At 45.5% G+C, this 20059-nt stretch overlaps 1 protein-coding gene across 1 annotated transcript in view; it reads right to left on the reverse strand.

The window, feature by feature from the left end:
* hydin (HYDIN axonemal central pair apparatus protein) overlaps positions 1-20059 on the reverse strand; it is a 1725340-nt gene that overhangs the window by 969058 nt on the left and 736223 nt on the right. Inside the window, 2 exon segments of the mRNA XM_070897728.1 lie at positions 2028-2171; positions 14726-14987. Coding sequence (XP_070753829.1) covers positions 2028-2171; positions 14726-14987 — 406 coding nt within the window.

Below are 20059 nucleotides of genomic sequence, written 5' to 3' on the forward strand. Positions count from 1 at the left end.
ATGACTTGCTTCCACGCCAAAAAGGGATGAGTTGACAGGTGTTTCAATGTTCCAGATCCCGAACTACATCCTGAAGGGTGGAAGATGTCTGTGCGTGGATTTTTTTTAACTTGTGGTGGCCGTTGCACACCAGCCACCACACGGGCTTGACAGAGCTAGGTCTTGGTCCAGTGGCAAGGGTTAACCGAGGCGGCTAGAGACCAGCTCTCTGGTGCTACTCCAGACATTTAAACCCCCCACCACCCCCCCACCCCTCATGTTCCCAATCTGCGAGAGAGCCATTCTTTGTTATTACAATATCGCAAGGGATTCATTCTTTGTGATTTCACTGTGAGTTGCACACCTTTTTCAATGGTCTCGCTATTAATCCAACAGGAACACAAAATATCCTTGTGACCAATTGTTGCCAGTTAGTTTGTTGGCTGGTTTTAGTGCTTTAACAACATATACATAAATGCTTGGATTTGGTGGAACAAAGGTTATTCACATTTCCACAGTAAATCAAGTCAACTGGATTTGCAACAAAAATATTGGACAGTTTTGCTCCTTCATATAAAAAAACCTATGTAAATGTGCTGTCTCCCCCTGACTTGGTAATGAACTCAGCAATGCATTGCTGATACATGAGGGACCAGATGCCTCGGGTATTGCTTTAATACTATCTTGAAACAATTGTACAGATCCTTTGGGCCCAAGTTTCCACATGATTTGCGCCTGATTTTTAGGAGCAACTGGTGGAGAACGGACTATCTTAGAAATCGCAATTCTCTACATTTTTTTTCCTGCAGTTCTAGTCAGGTAGAACAGTTCTACTTTGGAACAGAATTTTTTCTTCAAAAGGGGGCGTGTCCGGCCACTGACGCCTAATTTCAAAGTTTCCACAGTGAAAACGTACTCCAAACTAAGTTAGAATGGAGCAAGTGAAGATTTTTGTAGAACTGAAAAAACCTGTTCGGCACATTAAAAAATCAGGCGCAGGTTACAAATTAGGCGTCCAGAACGAGGTGGGGGGGGGGGGGGGGGGAAGGGAAGTCATTAAATTCTACAATAAATCCTTATTTATACTTCTACAAATATTATACAAATAAATCCGACCTGAATAAACATTTATAAGCCACGAAAAGATTAAATAAACCATCTTCCTACCTGTGTGAAAGTGCTTCAGGCACGGAAAATGCTGCAGTCAGCCTGAGGAGCCTGTTCTTCCCGCGGGGGGGGGGGGGGGGGAGAGGAGGCGCCCGTTCTTCCCGCGGGGGGGGGGGGGGGAGGGAAGGAGGCGCCCATTTTTCCCGCGGGGGAGGAGAGGAGGCGCCCGTTCTTTCCTGCGGGGGGGGGGGGGGGCGCCCATTCTTCCCGCGGGGGGGGGGGGGGAGGGAAGGAGGCGCCCATTCTTCCTGCGGGGGGGCGGGGGGGGGGGAGAGGAGGCGCCCGTTCTTCGCGGGGGGGAGGAGAGGAGGCGCCCGTTCTTCGCGGGGGGGAGGAGAGGAGGCGCCCGTTCTTCGCGGGGGGGGGGGGGAAGGCACCCGTTCTTCTCGCGGGGGGGGGGTAGGAGGCGCCCGTTCTTTCCCGCGAGGGGGGGGGGGGCGCCCGTTCTTCCCGCGCGGGGGGGGGGGGGGGGGAGGAGACAGTGAGAAGGCTGCAAGTGCTGATGGCAATGTGCTTTTATTAAAAAAATGTTCAAAAATGAAACCGCTACAAAGAACTACAAAAATGGCCGAGTGCCAATGTTTTTTCCACACTGCACGTGCGCAAACGCGCCAACGCGCACGCGCAGCGTTGCCGGCAGGAAAAAAATTCATTTAAATAGTACCCGCCCACTCCCACTTACAAAATCGGCGCGAGTGTAGGCTTGGGCCGCTAATAACAGGATATATCTGTCAATCAAAGCTCAGGGCTGCAAAATCATAGATTTATGGAAAAAACACAAAACAACACATCATTGTCGCAGAGAAACTCAAACTTATTTTTCATATCCCACAGTTTGTGGTAAGTAAAGCACAAGGAGTGAAACAATTGGTTTCAATTACCTTCTCCACTCGGAAGTTCAACTGCTTTGTTGAAAGTTCTAGGATAGGGGCAATGAACTCACAGTGGATATTCACTGTCATTATTTTCTCCTTGCCAGACTGATCACCGATGATTGCATAGCATACCAGCTTTCCATGGACAACCTGCAGAGTAACAGTCGGTGACAAAGAGAAGCTGTTAGTGTGATCAGCAAAAATGAAAGACAATTCTATGCATAGAGTTGAACATATGGGATTCGTTGAGTTTTGGATTGAAAGGCATGGAACGGTGAGTTTCAAAATGCAAAGGTTAATCCCAGTTCCTGTTTCCCTAAACAGGCAAGAAGCATAGGCCTATTCCCCGGCACTAGAGATGCCAGGGATTAAATATACAATTAATAATGGACCATTGAGGAAAACAAATCCATCCTACCATCCAACTCAACTGACAGGAACTAGCACCTACTCACTGTCCGATCATCAAGGAACAAGGGATCAAAAAGACTGAAAGAAGGGGAGCAGCTCTAAAAGTCAGTGAGCATGCACACCATGTCCAGACGCTGTGAGGTTTGGTAAAAATATGCCAAAATCCAGATGGTCTTCTGTTGAATATCTTGTGACCATTTTATTTGTTCAATTCCCCTTTGATTCTCCCATATCTACACCTTGACCATACCATTGAAACATACAAGAACTATGTCAACCAGTAACTAGTTGGGGTGCCACAGGGGTCAGTGCTGGGACCCCAACTATTTACAATCCAGAAGGGACTGAGCGTAATGTAGCTAAGTTTGCTGACGATACAAAGATGGGAGGAAAAGCAATGTGTAAGGAGGACACAAAAAATCTGCAAAAGGACATAGACAGGCTAAGTGAGTGGCAAAAATTTGGCAGATGGAGTATAATGTTGGAAAGTGTGAGGTCATGCACTTTAGCAGAAAAAAAATCAAAGAGCAAGTTATTATTTAAATGGAGAAAGATTGCAAAGTGCCGCAGTACAGTGGACCTGGGGGTACTTGTGCATGAAACACAAAAAGATAGTATGCAGGTACAGCAAGTGATCAGGAAGGCCAATGGTATCTTGGCCTTTATTGCAAAGGGGATGGAGTATAAAAGCAGGGAAGTCTTGCTACAATTACATAAGGTATTGGTGAGGCCACACCTGGAATATTGCATGCAGTTTTGGTTTCCAAAAGGAAATTTACGAAAGGATATACTTGCTTTTGAGGCAGTTCAGAGAAGGTTCATTAGGTTGATTCTCGAAGGACCGAATGGCCTACTCCTGCACCTATTTTCTATGTTTTCAATGAGGGGGTTGATTTATGAGGAAAGGTTGAGTAGGTTTGGCCTCTACTCATTGGAATTCAGAAGAATGAGAGGCGATCTTATCGAAACGTATACGATTATGAGGGGGCTTGACAAGATGGATGCAAAGAAGATGTTTCCACTGATGGGGGAGACTAGAACTAGAGGGCATGATCTTAGAATAAGGGGCTGCCCATTTAAAACTGAGATGAGGAGAAATTTCTTCTCTCAAACGGTTGTAAATCTATGGAATTCGCTGCCTCAGAGAGCTGTGGAAGTTGGGACATTGAATAAATTTATGACAGAAATAGACAGTTTCTCAAACAATAAGGGAATAAGGGGATATGGGAAGCGGGCGGGGAAGTGGACCCGAGTCCATGATCGGATTAACCATGATCGTATTGAATGGCGGAGCAGGCTCGAGGGGTCGTTCCTATTTCTTATGTTTTTATTAATTAGGGGGCATAGTCACAGAATAAGGGGTCGGCCACTTTAGACCGAGATGAGGAGGAATTTTTTTCACTCTGAGAGTTGTGAATCTTTGGAATTCTCTGCCCCAGAGGGCTGTGGAGGCTGAGTCTTTGACGCTGAGACAGATGGAATTTTGGACTCTTAGGGAATCAAGGGATTTGGAGATCGGGTGGGAAAATGTTGAGACCGATGATCAGCCATAATCTTATTGCATGGCGGAGCAGTCTCAAGGGGTTGTATGGCCTACTCCTGCTCCTATTTCTTATGTTCTTATGACCCCTGTTCAAAAGTTTAAGGAACCTACTTCGAGGCCTCTGTTTACATAAGTAGCTGGGAGAACAAAGAGACACCCTGGGTGACCAGGCCTCCAGGTCTCCTTCTCTTTCTATGGCGGGATGTCTGACTTTCACTCAGCAGCTTCCGAATGACCTGCACAATATTGGTAATTCGTTGCCATAAATCTAGGGTGATCATACATTCCTGTTTTCCAAGGACAGTCCCCAGATGAGGTACTCGGTCCCTGGGAAAACAATGTCCCCAGGTTAAAACTCGTCCCGGAAGTGTACCCCTGGGCAATGTGTGTATCCCCCTTGCTGTGGTAAGGCTAAATTAATCAACACCTTTTACAATGGCCAGACTGACTCACTACACATGCACGACTGGGCAGTCATTCTGCACATGTGCCGGTTGTTGTTTCTGAGTTTACGGCCGGGCTCTCGTGTTGCTGGATTGTTGGGGCCAGAAGTGCCCAGAGCGGGGGAGGGGCCGGTCACAGTCACCTGGGGTGGGGGGGGGGTGTGACCTCAGTCAGCCGAGGGGGGGGGGGGGGGGGAAGCGGGTGTGACCTCAGTCATTGGGAGAGGGAGTCAGGTGTGACCTCAGTCGTCACGGGGTGGGAAGGGTGGGGGGGGATGGTCTAACGTCAGTCACTGGCGAGGGCATATCAGGTGTGACCTTAGTCATTGGTGGGGGGGGGGTCAGGTGTGACAGCAGTCACCTCCGTTATTGGGGGTGAAGGAGCCAGGTGTGATGGATGTGACAGCAGTCACTACGGGAACAGGCCAGGTGTGACCTCAGTCACTGGAGGAGGTGGGGGGGTGTCATGTGTGACCTTGGTCACTGGAGGAGGCGGCGGGGGTGGGGGGGGGGTGGTGTCAGGTGTGATCTTGGTCACTGGAGGATGCGGGGGAGGGGGGGAGGGAGTCAGGTGTGATCTTGGTCACTGGAGGAGGCGGGGGGGGAGAAAAAGATGAGTCAGTTGTGACAGCAGTCACTTCAGTCATGGGGGGGTGGGGGGAGGGGGAAGATGGGGAAAGAGGGGTCAGAATGTGCTTCAATAGCGTGACGTCACATCTGCAGTAAATATATGCACAGTTGTTTGCTTTTGTAGTGTAAATGTGTAACTGTTAAAATATAGGCTGCAAACAATCTTTGCTTCACTGTGCTACACAACCTACATTTTCCATCCTGGCTACTTTGCTGTCCTCCCATCCTGTGTGTTCCCGGAGTCGGTTTAGAAAATATGATCACCCTACATAAATCTTCATCCCACCGCTCTATTACCCAACATGATGGGGTATCAACAAACTGCATGCAATAATCTGGAATGAAGGGAAAGGCAGAAGATTGGTTTGAAAACTGATTAGAAAGGAATAAACAGAGAGTAGGAGTTAAGGGCAGTTCTCAGACTGGTTGTAAAATAATGTCAGTTAATGTGAAGTGCTACATTTAGATAAAAATGCAAAAGTAATAATTATATTTTGAATAGGTGAAAGTTGGTCAATCTGGAACAGCAGAGGGATTTGGGGATTTAGGTTCACAAAGCAGCAACTCAAATGGTTAAGGCCGTTTAAAAAAAAGCTAATGGAATACTAGGTTTTATGGCAAGAGATATAAAAAGGCAAAATTGAGATGTAGAGGTGAATCTACATAAAACCTTAGGAAGACCACATTTAGAGCGTGCGTGCAGATTTAAGTTCTGTGGAAAGAAAGTTGCATTAATAGAGTGGGTGCAGCACAGGTTCACTAGGATGCTGCCTGGAATGAAGAAATAATGACCTGAAGAATTGGGGCTGTTTTCATTAGAACAGAGGAGATTACGAGGTGACCTGCAAGAAGTGTTTAAAATTATGAAAGGATGGGACAGAGTCGTTGGAACAGACGGTTTGCAGTGAACGAGGAGTCTAAAATAGGGGACACAAAAATTAAATGAAATATAAGAGATTTAGGACAGAGAGCAGGAGAAACTTTGTTACACAGAGGCTGTAGAACGCACTACCACAGGTAGTTATTGAAACAGAAACCTGGTCAACATTTAAGAACAGATTAGATAGGTGGTTGAAGGAAAAGTGAATAAAGGGATATTGATTGGAATAAGACGGGATTAGGACCACTGCTTGGGTGGACGATAAATACCAACATAGTTTGGTTAGGCCAGAGGACCTATTTCCATGTTGTATTTTCTATGTAGTTCCATGTAAATAAAGCAATCTCATAATTTTTTTAGCTCAAGCTAAATCATCAACACACAACCAATGAGCATAGTGTGGTGCCAATAATGCAATGCATGGTGCCTATAGCACTGAAGCACATTGGGCACAGGTGATCCATGCTGTCCTTTGGTTTCACAATTGCAGCTGATCACACTTTCTTAAACCTGCCGAGGGAGCTATAATTGAGCTCTGCCTAAATAGGACCAGTAGATATCTGGTGACCATCATATTCTATCTGCCGGTATTGGAGGAGGAATAGCAGGATCAGAAGAGGCATGCAATACTGGTTGGCCTAGATAGAGGAGATGACTGAAACCTGACGCAAAGGGCCACAGCTGTGCGACAGGTAGAGAAGAGGAGAACCTGCCTCAACTAATGGCAGAACAGGACCCTGGCCATCAATCACCTGTCGTGAGTCTGAGAATGTAGAGTGCAGGTACATTGTATTGGCTACATGCTTGGTGTTGATTTTGCATCACATTTCTTGGGTCAATCGACAAATGTGGTGTAAGAGCATGGTTAGAGTGAAGTACTAAAACATAAGTGTGAACAATTACCAGCTTGCTGTACATACTCCATCTCTGATATTCCACCAAGCACATAGCAAAGTGTTGTGAAGATGCATTTTAAGGCGACACTGGAAAATTATGCAAACTTACACTGGCTGCCTTTCACGGACCAGCAAATTTTTTCTTCACCCGTTTCCATGATCTTCTCACAGGTGTGCCATCATTCACTGTGACTGCTAACTACAGCCAAGCAGCTCTCTCACTGCTCTTCAAAAGGAGGGTGTGCTTTCACTCCAAAATGGATTACCCTTCTCTCCAAAACTACCTTCAGTAGAATCATTTATATCGATCGGGATCATTTCAAACCCTTTTAGGCAGCCGGCAGCCTTTTTAAAAGCTTCCGTCAACAGAAAAAACACCCCTTGGCTTCATACGCTGTGCACTGGCTGTAATGCAGAATTTTGCAAAGAAGCCAATCTTACCTCCACGTATATCACACAGCACCAAAGACCAGCGAGCCCGCTGCCTCTGCACCAGGACTGCATTATTGGCCCGTGTGTGTTGGCAAATTAAATCCTTTCAAAAAGCCAATAACCTTACTCAAGCAGGGTGTGGTCTATCAGTCATATTCATCTGCTGGTGGCATTCCCAGCGGAGACATTGGAGAACATTACTCCGTTCTATTGCATCAACGACTTACATTTACATAGCACCTTCAATATGGAAAAACATCTCGTGGCACTTTACTGAAGAAAAAGATAAGCCTTTCTAGGAGGGTCAGGAGAGGTAGCTATTGACTCCATCCCTCTCCCTGGCAACGATCTGATGTTGAACCACACTGTTCACAACCTCGCCGCCCTATTTGATTCTGAGCTGAGCTTCCTCTCCATCACCTACATCCACCTCCATAACATCGCCCATCTCCGCCCCTGCCTTTGCTACCTCTAGACTCAACTATTCCAATGCTCTCCTGGGCGGCCGCCCACCTTGCATCCTCTGTAAATGTGAGCTTAACCAAAACTCGGCTGCCTGTATCCTAAGTCGCGCCAAGTCCCGTTCACCCATTCCCCCCATTGCTCGTTGACCTACATTGGCTCCCAGACCAGTAACATCTCGATTTACAAACTCTCATCCTCGGGCAAATCCATCCATGGCCTCGCCCCTCCCTATCTCTGTAACCTCCTTCAGCCCTACAACTCTCCAAGATTCCTGCATTTCTCAAATTCTGGTCTTTTGCGAACCCCGATTTTCAATGCTCCACCGTTGGCGTCTGTGCTTTCAGCTGCCTAGGCCCTGAGCTCTGGAATTGCCTCCCAAAATCTCTCTACTTCTCTCTCCTCCTTAAAACCTACCACTTTCAAGCTTTTGGGCACCTGTCCTAATTTTGTCTGATGCGGCTCGGTGTGAAATATTGTTCGATAATGCTCCTGTGAAGTGCCTTGGGATGTTTTAATACGTTACAGGCACTATATAAATACAAGTTGCTGTTATTGTAAAAGGGCTGGTCAAAGAGATGGATTTTTAGAAAATATTACCAGGTGGGTAGAGGGGTGCTATGCCCAGGAGCCCAGTCAGAGAACCAAAGCCAGAGGAGGAAATGGAAGGCTGGAGTAGACTGCAGAAGTATGGTGGGGTGAGACTGTGGATTAACTCGTAGAAAAGGATTTTAAATTATATCTACTGGGGCACAAAGAACATAAGAATGTAAGAAATAGGAGCAAGAGTAGGCCATTTGGCCCCTGCAGCCTGCTCTGCCATTTAATAAGATCATGGCTGATCTTATTTTGGGCTGAGCTCCATTTCCCTGCCTGCTTCCCATAACCTTTCACTCCCTGATTGTTCAAAAATCTATCTATCTCCACCTTAAATATATTCAATGACCCAGCCTCCACAGCTTTCTGGGACAGAGAATTCCACACATTTATCACCCTCTGAGAGAAGAAATTCCTCCTCATCTCAGTTCTAAATGGGTGACCCCTTATTCTGAAACTGTTATGAATGTAAATATTATAACTGTGTAAGACTTGCCACCAGAGGGCACACCTGTTGGAGGCCCAAGGGTCACCTCCACACCTCATGCAAGCGAGTATAAAAGGTTGTTTGCCATGCTGCTTTGGCACTCCGGAGTTTTATTAAAGAGACTAAGGTCACATCAGTTTAAGCTTACAGTATTCAGTCTTTTGGAGTTATTCTAAACATAACAATTGGCGACGAGTAACAGATCACGAACTTTCACACGGTTATGGCTGCTGTTGGTATTCTTGAGCGATTTGTAGAGGGTGATGATTGGGAAGCCTTCGTTGAACATCTCGACCAGTACTTCGTGGCCAACGAGCTGGACACCATGTTGGCGCTGCTGGGGTAATAATAGAGCCCATCAATGTCAATTCAAGCACTACGTGTGCAAAGGCTGCGAAAAAATGGGGCACCTCCAGCGAATGTGCAAACGTGTTGCAATTCACCACGTTGCAGAGTCAGCAGAAGATGGTTGATCCAAAGCAGATTAAGCAGAACGAGTAAGAGAGGCAACTCAATCCAAGATCGAGGAAGAAATGTAAGGGGTACACATCTTCACCACCAAAAGCCCTCCTATAATGCTGAAAGTCAAATTAAATGGCATTCCAGTTTCCATGGAGTTGGACACGGGGGCAAGTCAGTCAATTATGAACCAGAAAGCTTTTGAGAAACTGTGGGGCAACTGTGAGCCCGATTTATACCAAGCTGCGCACTTACACCAAAGAGCTCATACCAGTCATTGGCAGTGCGGCAGTGAAGGTATCGTACGATGGAGCTGTGCATGACTTATCACTGTGGATTGTACCAGGCGATGGCCCAACGCTGTTCGGCAGAAGCTGGCTAGGAAAGATTCGATTGAACCTGGATGACATCAAAGCACTATCTTCGGTGAATGACACCTCGTGCGTTCAAGTGCTGAGCAAATTTCCGTCGCTATTTGAACCAGGCATCGGCAACTTCACAGGCGCCAAGGTGCAGATCCATCTAGTCCCTGATGCAAGGCCCGTTCATCACAAGGCTCGAGCGGTTCCATATATGATGAGGGAGAAAGTCAAGATCAAACTGGACTGACATCAACGAGAGGGAATCATAATCATATCGCCAGTTGAGTTCAACGAGTGGGCCAGCCTAATTGTTCCGGTGTTGAAAAGCAATGGGACGGTCAGAATCTGCGGAGACTACAAGGTAACGATCAAACGAGTCTCGTTACAAGACCAGTATCCACTGCTCAAGGTGGATGACCTGTTCACAACGTTAGCAGGAAGTCGTTCACCAAATTGGATCTAACCTCCACTTACATGACATAGGAGCAGGCTGAATCGTCGAAAAGATTGACGTGCAGCAACACGCACAAAGGACTGTTCATATACCACAGATATCCTTTTGGGATTCGCTCGGCTGCTGCCATTTTCCAGAGGAACATGGAGAGTCTGCTGAAATTGGTTCCGTGTTTACCGTTGTGTTTAAAGACGACATTCTGATCACTGGTCGTGACACCATCGAACACCTGCACAACCTGGAAGAGGTTCTAAGTCGACTAGACAGTGGGACTCAGGCTGAAACGCTCCAAGTGTGTTTTCCTGACGCCAGAGGTCAAATTTTTGGGGAAAAAGATAGCGGCAGACGGCATCAGACTCACGGACTCAAAGACGGAGGCCATCAAGAACGCACCCAGATCACAGAATGTGACAGAGCTGCGTTCGTTCCTGGGACTCCTCAACTATTTTGGTAACTTTCTACCCGGGTTGAGCACTTTGCTGGAACCATTGCACAAGTTGCTACGTAAGGGTGACGACTGGGTTTGGGGTAAATCTCAAGAGACAACCTTTGAGAAAGCCAGAAACCTGCTATGTTCTAACAAGTTACTTGTATTGTATGACCCGTGTAAACGTTTAGTGCTCGCTTGTGATGCATCTTCGTACGGGATCGCGTGTGTATTACAGCAAACCAATGTATCAGGCAAACTTCAACTGGTTGCATATGCATCTAGAAGTCTATCTAAGGCTGAAAGAGCCTATAGTATGGTCGAGAAAGAAGTGTTAACATGCGTATACGGGGTTAAGAAAATGCACCTATACCTATTTGAACTCCGGTTTCGAGCTTGAAACCAAATATATTTTGCTGTTTTCAGAAAGCAAAGGTATAAACACGAATGCTTCGTCCTGCATCCAAAGACGGGCACCAACATTGTCCGCTTATGACTATGTTATCCGCCACAGACCAGGCACGAAGAATTGTGCTGATGCCCTCAGTCAGCTACCACTGCCTACCACCGGGGTGGAAATGGCGCAATCCGCAGACTTGCTTCTGGTCATGGATGTTTTTGCGAGCGAGGGGTCACCAGTCACAGCCCGCCAGATCAGGACCTTCACTAGGACTAATAAAAAGTTGCGTCCTCACTGGGAGCTGGTCGGCTGTTCCCGGGGAAATGCAAGATGAAATTAAGCCCTTTCACCGACGTAAAGATGAAATGTCTAGTAGGATTTTCTCTTATGGGGTAATCGCGTGGTTTTGCCAAAAAAATGCAGGGAAACGTTTATACGCGACCTACACAGTACCCACCCAGGCTTAGTCATAATGAAGGCTATCGCCAGATCGCACGTTGGTGGTCCGGGGCATTGACTCGGATTTAGAGTCATGCTTACACCAATGTAACACTTGCTCACACCAATGTAACAGTTGAGCAATGCACCAAGGGAGGCTCCACTGAGTCTGTGGTCATGGCCCTCCAAACAGGGTCCAGGATCCACGTAGATTTCGCTGGCCCCTTTCTAGGAAAGATGTTCTTAGTAGTAGTGGACATTTACTCTAAATGGATTGAATGTGTAATCATGTTATCCTGCAGATCCACTGCCACCATTGAAAGCCTCTGGGCCATGGCTTGCCCGACGTCCTTGTCAGTGACAATGGACCGTGTTTCACCAGCTCGGAATTCAACAAGTTTATGACCCGCAATGACATTAAGCATGTCAGGTCTGCCCCGCTTAAGCCCGCATCCAACGGTCAAGCAGAACGGGCAGTCCAAACTATCAAACAGAGCTTGAAATGCATGACGGACGGCTCCCTGCAGACCGTTTATCTCGGGTTCTGCTCAGCTACCGGACGCGACCCCACTCGCTTACCGGGGTTCCCCCGGTGGAATTGTTAATGAAGAGAGCACTCAAAACCAGGCTCTCCTTAGTCCACCCAGATCTTAATGATCATGTGGAAACCCGGCGTCACCGGCAAAACATGTACCACGATCGCGCGGCTGTATCGCGTGACATTGATGTGAATTACCCTGTGTTTGTCCTTAATTACGGTCATGGTCCCAAATGGGATGCTGGCACTGTCTTGGCCAAGGAGGGGAATAGAGTGTTTATTGTCAAACTATGTAATGGACAAACGTGTAGAAAGCATTTGGATCAGACCAAACTGCGATTCACTGACAACCAGGAACAACTTAGAGGATATCACCATCATCGATCCACCAAAACACACCCAACCAGCAATCGACCTCGCCTTCAATCAAGAGGATGAACCTACCATTACCAACAGTCCGGTCAGACCATCTGCGTTGCAGTGCAGCAATGGCCCGACCAACTCACCCATGCCAGGGTTCAAACTCAGGCGTTCAACCAGGGAGCGAACAGCCCTGGACCGCCTCAACTTGTAAATAACTTGTTTCAAAGACTTTGGTGGGCGGGGTTAGTGATGTCATGTATGTAAACATTATAACTGTGTAAGACTTGCCACCAGAGGGCGCACCTGTTGGAGGCCCAAGGGTCACCTGCACACCTCATATGCAAGCGAGTATAAAAGGTTGTCTGCCATGCTGCTTTGGCATTTTATTTGGCATTTTATTGAAGAGACTAAGGTCACATCAGTTTAAGCTTACAGTACTCAGTCTTGTGGAGTTATTCTAAACATAAGAAACTATGTCCCCTAGTTCTAGATTCCCCTACGAGTGGAAACATCCTCTCTGCATCTACCTTGTCGAGCCCTTTTAGTATCTTATATGTTTCAATAAGATCACCTCTCATTCTTCTAAACTCCAATGAGTATAGGCCCATCTCAGGGATCAAAGTAGTGAACCTTTTCTGAACTGCCTCCAATGCAAGTATATCCTGCCTTAAATAAGGAGACCAAAACTGTACGCAGTACTCCAGGTGTGGCCTCACCAATATCCTCTCCAGTTGTAGCAGGATTTCCCTGCTTTTTACTCCATCCCTCTTGCACTAAAGGCCAACAGTCCATTTGCCTTAGTGATTACTTGCTGTACCTGTGTTTCATGCATAAGGACCTCCAGGTCCCTCTGTACTGCAGCATTTTGTAATCTCTCTCCATTTAAATAATAATTTGCTTTTTTATTCTTCCTACCAAAGTGGATAACCTCACATTTTTCCACATTATACTCCATCTGCCAAATTTTTGCCCACTCACTTAGCCTATCTATATCCCTGTGTGTCCTCCTCACAATTTGCTTTCTTGGCTACATTACACTCGGTCCCTTCATCCAAGTCATTAATATAGATTATAAATAGTTGAGGCCCCAGCACTGATACCTGTGACACCCCACTATTTACTGTTTGTCAAACGGAAAATGACCCATTTATCCCCACTCTCTGTTTTCTGTTAGTTAGCCAAACCTCTATTTATGCTAATATATTACCCCCAACCCCGTGAGCTCTCATCTTGTGAAGTAACCTTTTGTGTGGCACCTTATCAAATGCCTTCTGGAAATCCAAGTACACCACATCCACTGATTCCCCCTTAGCCACCCTGCTCGTTCCATCCTCAAAGAACTCCAGAAAATTTGTCAAACATGATTTCCCTTTCATAAAACCATGCTGACTCTGCTTGACTGTATTATGCTTTTCCAAAGCATCATTACGTATTGACTACTAACATTTAATCAATTAAATGTGTAAGCCATCATATGTGAGAAGCACACAATGTTGCCCATCCAAATATTAGCACACAAATTGGAAAAAAATCCATAGATACATTTGTGTCTACTGTGCTTATTAAAATAAAATACCAGTTCGCCTCAATTCATCATTTATGCACACTTAAAAGTATAACCTTGTTTTAAGTCTATCTGAATTGTATGTAGATAAAACACATGTCACTTTTCATTGAAAATGTGCCTAGAATTTAAGTTTAAAATTAGAAAATGAAGAATATGAAGGAAAGTCAGAGGGAATAATTTTCTACACAGGGTATACTAGACTTATGGACTAAGTTACTATGGAAAACTATTGGTGGAGCACTAGAATTGTTTCTAAAGACACAGATTGAGGGAAAAGAAAGACTTGGATTTATATAGCGCCTTTCACGACCACCGGACGTCTCAAAGCGCTTTACAGCCAATTAAGTGCTTTCGGAGTGTCGACACTGCTGTAATGTGGGAAACACGGCAGCCAATTTGCACACAAGCAAGGTCCCACAAACAGCAATGTGATAATGAGCAGATAATCTATTTTTTGTTATGTTGATTGAGGGATAAATATTGGCCAGGACACTGGGGATAACTCCCCTGCTCTTCTTAGAAATAGTGCCATGGGATCTTTTACATCCACCTGAGAGAGCAGATGGGACCTCAGTTTAATGTCTCATCTGAAAGACGGCACCTCTGACAGAGCAGCACTCCCTCAACACTGCACTGGAGTGTCAGCCTAGATTTCTTTTTGTACTCGTGTCACTGGAATGTGTCCTTCTGACTCAAGAGGCGAGTGTGCTACCCACTGAGTCACAGCTGATATTATACAGCGAGCTGTATACACTATACAGGAATACAGCGAAAAATGCTTAGGTGGAGTTGAAGTCAATTATAAAGGGGCAGACTTGGTGGGCCAAATGACCTTTCACTATTCTCCAAAATCCTTATGTAAATAATAATTTCAGCTCAATTTTAACATACTGCTTAAAGGGGAACTTTTCTTACCCTAGGTTTGTCCGATTCTCCATCTAGCACCAGTACAGAGCATTGGCCTGGCTCGAGGTCCATGCGCAATGGTCTAATTCTGAAGCTGGAAACGTAGTGCCCCATTACAGGAGGAGAATTTCTGTATTTCATATCAAGAGATACAGGGCGTTTCTGCAGAGTGGGTTTAAAGATCAGCGGAAAGCCTTCCATCTTCCAGAACAACCGATGGCGCTGCCGTCCACGGTTTGTCAGCGTAACCGAATAACGGCAAACCTCGGAACTGTAACAATATAGGACAGGACACAAAGGGTTATCAACACTTCAGGTATATCTCAGTTCATAGTTGTGCAATACCTGACTATAATGGCTAGCAATAGACTCATTCTATCGAGGGGTTTATGGACCTTACAGTAGGTTATCAGCATATGAAGGTACAGGCAAGCAATGAATAGGAATGACAGTAATCACTCGTCAATGTTTGTAAAAAGGCCTATGTGTCAACACTCCATTCAGTTAACAAAATGATCAGAGGAAAGACCATTGGAGCAGGAACAGTCCATTCAACCTCCTGAGCCTATTCCATTATTCAATTAAATCATGGCTAATCTGTAACTTAACTCCCTTTATCCACTTATTAAGGGTTTTGAAACCCTTAATACCCTTGTAACAATTTTTACATGCAACTGCCATGAGCTCATTTTATGCCACTGCATATGGGTACATTTTTCCATACCATTATATAAAAGGGAAATGATACACATAGATGACATCCATTCAAAGAGGAAGATAAACCTAGAGAGCTACTGTTAGTTCAGATTGGTTCTAATGGTGCACAGCTTCAGAGTACAGTTTACAACCACACATTAAATCTGTTGCCAAGACCATATTCTTCCACCTCTAGAATGTTGCATAGTTATGCCCTTACCTCACCCCTCCAATCCACATTTCCCGTTTCTCAAACACTCTCCTTTGCAACGCAAGTGCTTTTGGCAGATAATTCCGGAGGCCAGGATGAAGGTTTGGCCTCCGAAGTGTGGGCTGGTAGGTATGGCTGGAAAAGATCATTCAGGGAAGGTGGAACAAATCTGTGGACATATTTGAAGATGAGGGCAAGCATTTTGAAAATCAATTTGTTCAGGCACTGGGAGAGAGTCAGTGGAGTTTGGCCAATATGGGACTGAGAGGTGTTTGGGACATTATGTGGAAATAGAGAAAGCCCACAAAGTCCTGGATTAGTCTGCATACCAACATCCTTCACAAACCTTATCAAATCTCTTTGGCCTATGTCCTCTTCCACATAAAGTCCTGAACCTATGTTCTTGGTAATCTCCACTGAGCCCTTCCGTCACCCCCAACAAATTACTTCACCTTACGTGAGTGAACTGAGCTAAAAATGCACTGCTGTTCCAGCAGATTCCCGCATCACTTCAACAGGAGTCTATTAGAATAGCTGAAAACTTTGCCAGCTTAAGGTACTAGGTGTCACCAATAAGCACATATGTAGGGAACAACTGTGGGTGCAGGTTAGGGTTGGGCCTGGATCTCCGAAACCGAGTAGTGCAAAAATATTAAAAGCATGGCACATAAGCAAAATACTGCGGATGCTGGAATCTGAAATAAAAACAGAAAATGCTGGAAATCTCAGCGGGTCAGGCAGCATCTGTGGAGAGAAACAGAGTCAACATTTCAGGTCGATAACCCTTCGTCAGAACTGGCAAAAGTTGAAAATTAACAGATTGTTAAGGAGCACTGAAAGGGGGAGGGGAGGAAAGAACAAAAGGGATAAGGTGGGAGGTAGGAGAGATTTGAGGGACAAAAGGGATGATGGACCAACTTGAGATGGTAATGGCAGAAGTTAGAAAAAAATTAGTCTAGATAGAGTGTGAATGACAGAATAATTATTAGCTGCCATGGAAGACAGAGAGAGAAAATAAATACATAAGATCGAGGGGAAGTTATAAAAAAAAAGGAGGAAAGGGAGCAAAACTTGGGCAGAGGTTAAGGTCTGAAATTGTTGAACTCAATGTTGAGTCCAGAAGGCTGTAAAGTGCCTAATCGAAAGATGAGGTGCTGTTCCTCGAGCTTGCGTTGAGCTTCATTGGAACAGTGTAGGAGGCCGAGGTCAGAGAGGTCAGAGTGGGAGTGGAGCCGAGAATTAAAGTGACAGGCGACCGGAAGCTCGGGGTCATGCTGACGCTTAGGGTAAATTTCTTGTGTGAGTGGGAACATATAATCATATGCAATTAACGGACAGAAAAAGACCAGCTTGTCCCACACAGTAATGGTTAGGGATGGGTGAGGGACTGCTGGTGGAAGTAGGAGTGAAGGGGGGAGGGGGAGGGGGCGGGGGGGGGGGGAGGTGGTTATGTGACTATATCCACAACAAATAAATACAGTATGATATACACCATTCGATCAGCATCTAGCCAGGATCGCTTATGTATCTTTTGCAATTGCTCAGGTCAATTTTTTGAGACCCGAACAGCACCCTTAGTGCACTGCAGTTAATGCTACTTTACTGCTACTTAACGTTACTGAAGGCCTTCAGTGCACACTCGTATCCCTCATGCTGGATTGGTTAGATCTTGCACATATTTAACACTCAGTCAAGGTAACAGAAGATGCCTTCAGTCTCACATGCTCTACTGCAAGTAGGATTTGCATATGTTATAGTTTCTGTACAAAGCATTCAATTAACAAAGCATTACATTTAATTATCGGAACAGTGCTGTGCCAAAGGTTTTTTCAGGGAAATTGTGAATACTTTAAAGATAATGCAAGCTTTATTTATTTCACAAAGCCTTGTGTGGGAAGACGAATTGTATTTAAATCATTAAATGCTGCATATTTTGACTGGAAGGTGGCAACTGATTAAATGCAAATCCTTCTCTCCTCTGTAATTCCAGCCACTTTTGAAGCAGCTTGATGCAGGGGCTCATTGAAGAACAGTGCATTTTTCACTTAGGTGACATGGCACTTTCTTATTAACAACTGGACAGATGGAACTCAGAACCAAAACATTTCACTGTCAGCAGGTGCTCGGTCAGTGAGAACCTCAAGCCACTGGTCTGAATGCACAAAACCACCCTTCAAATCACAAAAGTAAATATTTTTACTGTACAGGGTTCAAATGTAAACACAGCAAATATATATTTATTGATTTGGATGATTAATAAATGTAATTTTGTCCAATGGTCCTTTCCTGTTCCAACAAATTTTCTGTCCCTACTAAAGAGCTGATGTATCAGGAAAGGGATAGCGAATGTTGAGCCTATCAACCTTCTCCTGTTCAATATGGTTTATGATTTCCAGAGGAATCCTGATACCAGCAAGCTTGCTGTGTGCACAGAATTTCCCTCGTTTATCTCACTGGGATTAAGTGCCATTTAATGTTGATATATGCAGAGTGAGGAGACTGGGGATGGAGGATATAAGCTAAGTATTGGGGAGCTTTTCTTCTCTGGGCCTGGGAAATCAGCATTCCCTGGGTATAGGGAGAAGGAAAAAAGGCAGAAACCTGGTACGTTAGGACTCCACTCCGCCTGCGCTGCCCTGTGATTCCAATCGTATCCATGGAATTATCTGCAAAGGCTTCTCTTCCCTCTCCCGCATCGTTACCTGTGAAGTCCCCCGAGGATCTATCCTTGTCCCCCTTCCTATTTCTGATCAACATGCTGCCCCTCGAATACGCCATCCGAAAACACGTCAGGTTTCACAGGTACGCTCACGACTCCAAGCTCTACCCCAGCATCATCACTCTCGACCCGTCCACTGTCTGATTTGTCACACTTCTCATCTGGCATCCAGTACTGGATGAGCATAAATTTTCTCCAACTGAATATTGGGATGTCTGAAGCCATTGGCTTCAGTCCCCGCCACAAACTCCATTCCCCAGCCGCCAAGTCCATCCCTCTCCCTGGCAACTGTTTAAGGCTGCACCAGACCATTCGCAACCTTTGTGTCATATGTGAGCTTCTGACCACATATCCGCTCCACACCAAGCCCGCCTACTTCCTCCTTCATAACATCGCTCCCTTCCACCCCTGCTTCAGCTCATCTGCTGAAACCCACATCCAAAACTGTTACCTCTAGTCTTGACAATTCCAATGTTCTACATGCTGACCTCCCATCTTCCACCCTCAATAAACTTAGGCTCAACCAAAACTCTGCTGCTTGCATCCTAACTAGCACCAAGTCCCGTTCACTCATCACCCCTGTGCTCGCTGATCTACATTGGCTACCCGGTCCTACAATGCCTCGATTTAAAAATTTCCATCCTTGTTTTCAAATCCTTCCATGGTCTCGCCCCTCCTTATCTTGTAACCTCCTCCAGCCCTATAACCCTCCAAAATTTTTGCGCTGCTCCTATTCTGGACTCCTGTGCATCCCCGATTTTCATCACTCCCCCATCAGCGGGTGCCTTCAGTTGCCTAGGCTCTACGCTCTGGAATTCTCTCCTTAAACCTCTCTGCCTCTCTCTTGCCCTTTAAGACACTCCTTAAAATCTACCTCTTTGACCAAGCTTTTAGTCACCTGTCCTAATATCTCTATGTGGCTTGGTGTCAAATTTTGTTTGTTAACATGCTTGTGAAGTGCCTTGGGAAGTTTTACTATGTTAAAGGTGCTATACAAGTTGTTGTAGTTGAATAAAGTCCACTTAGAGGAGGTACTGGAAGGCAACTGTAACTTATGAAACCACAGACGTCCATGCTTCAACAGACTCGAGTGGAACAGAAAGAAAAAAAACAAATTAACTTGGTGTAATGTTGCAAATGAAATCTGAAGACAGACACTCATCACAGCAACAACAACTTTAACATAGAAAAAGGTCCCAAGACATTTCACAGGAGCACAAACATTGACACTGAGTCAAAGAAGGAGATATTAGAAAGGTAGACAAAAAGCTTGATCAAAGACGTAGGTTTTAAGGTCTTAAAGGAGGAGAGAGAGGCGAGGAACCAGAGGGGTTTTGGAAAGAAATTTCAGATTTTAGGGCCTAAATAGCTGAAGACACAGCTGCCAAAGCTGGGGTAAAGGTCATAGGGGAAGTGTAAGAGGCCATAGTTAGAGGAACACATGAGATATCAGAGTGTTGTAGGGTTGTAGAAGGTTTCAGAGATAGGGAGGAGCGAACCCATGGAGGGATTTGAATACGAGGATGAAAATTTTTAATTCGAGGCATTGGTGGACCAGGAGCCAAAGTAGATCAGCAAGTTCAGGGGTGATGGGTGTGCGGGAGTTGATGCAAGTTAAGATACGAGCAGAAGGGTTTTGGATGATCTCAAGTTTATGGAGGGTGAAAATGGGTGTCTGTCCAAGAGAGCACTGGAATAGTCAATCCTGGAGTTAACA

The sequence above is a fragment of the Pristiophorus japonicus genome, chromosome 13, assembly GCF_044704955.1.
Source record: "Pristiophorus japonicus isolate sPriJap1 chromosome 13, sPriJap1.hap1, whole genome shotgun sequence".
NCBI classification, from domain to species: domain Eukaryota; kingdom Metazoa; phylum Chordata; class Chondrichthyes; family Pristiophoridae; genus Pristiophorus; species Pristiophorus japonicus.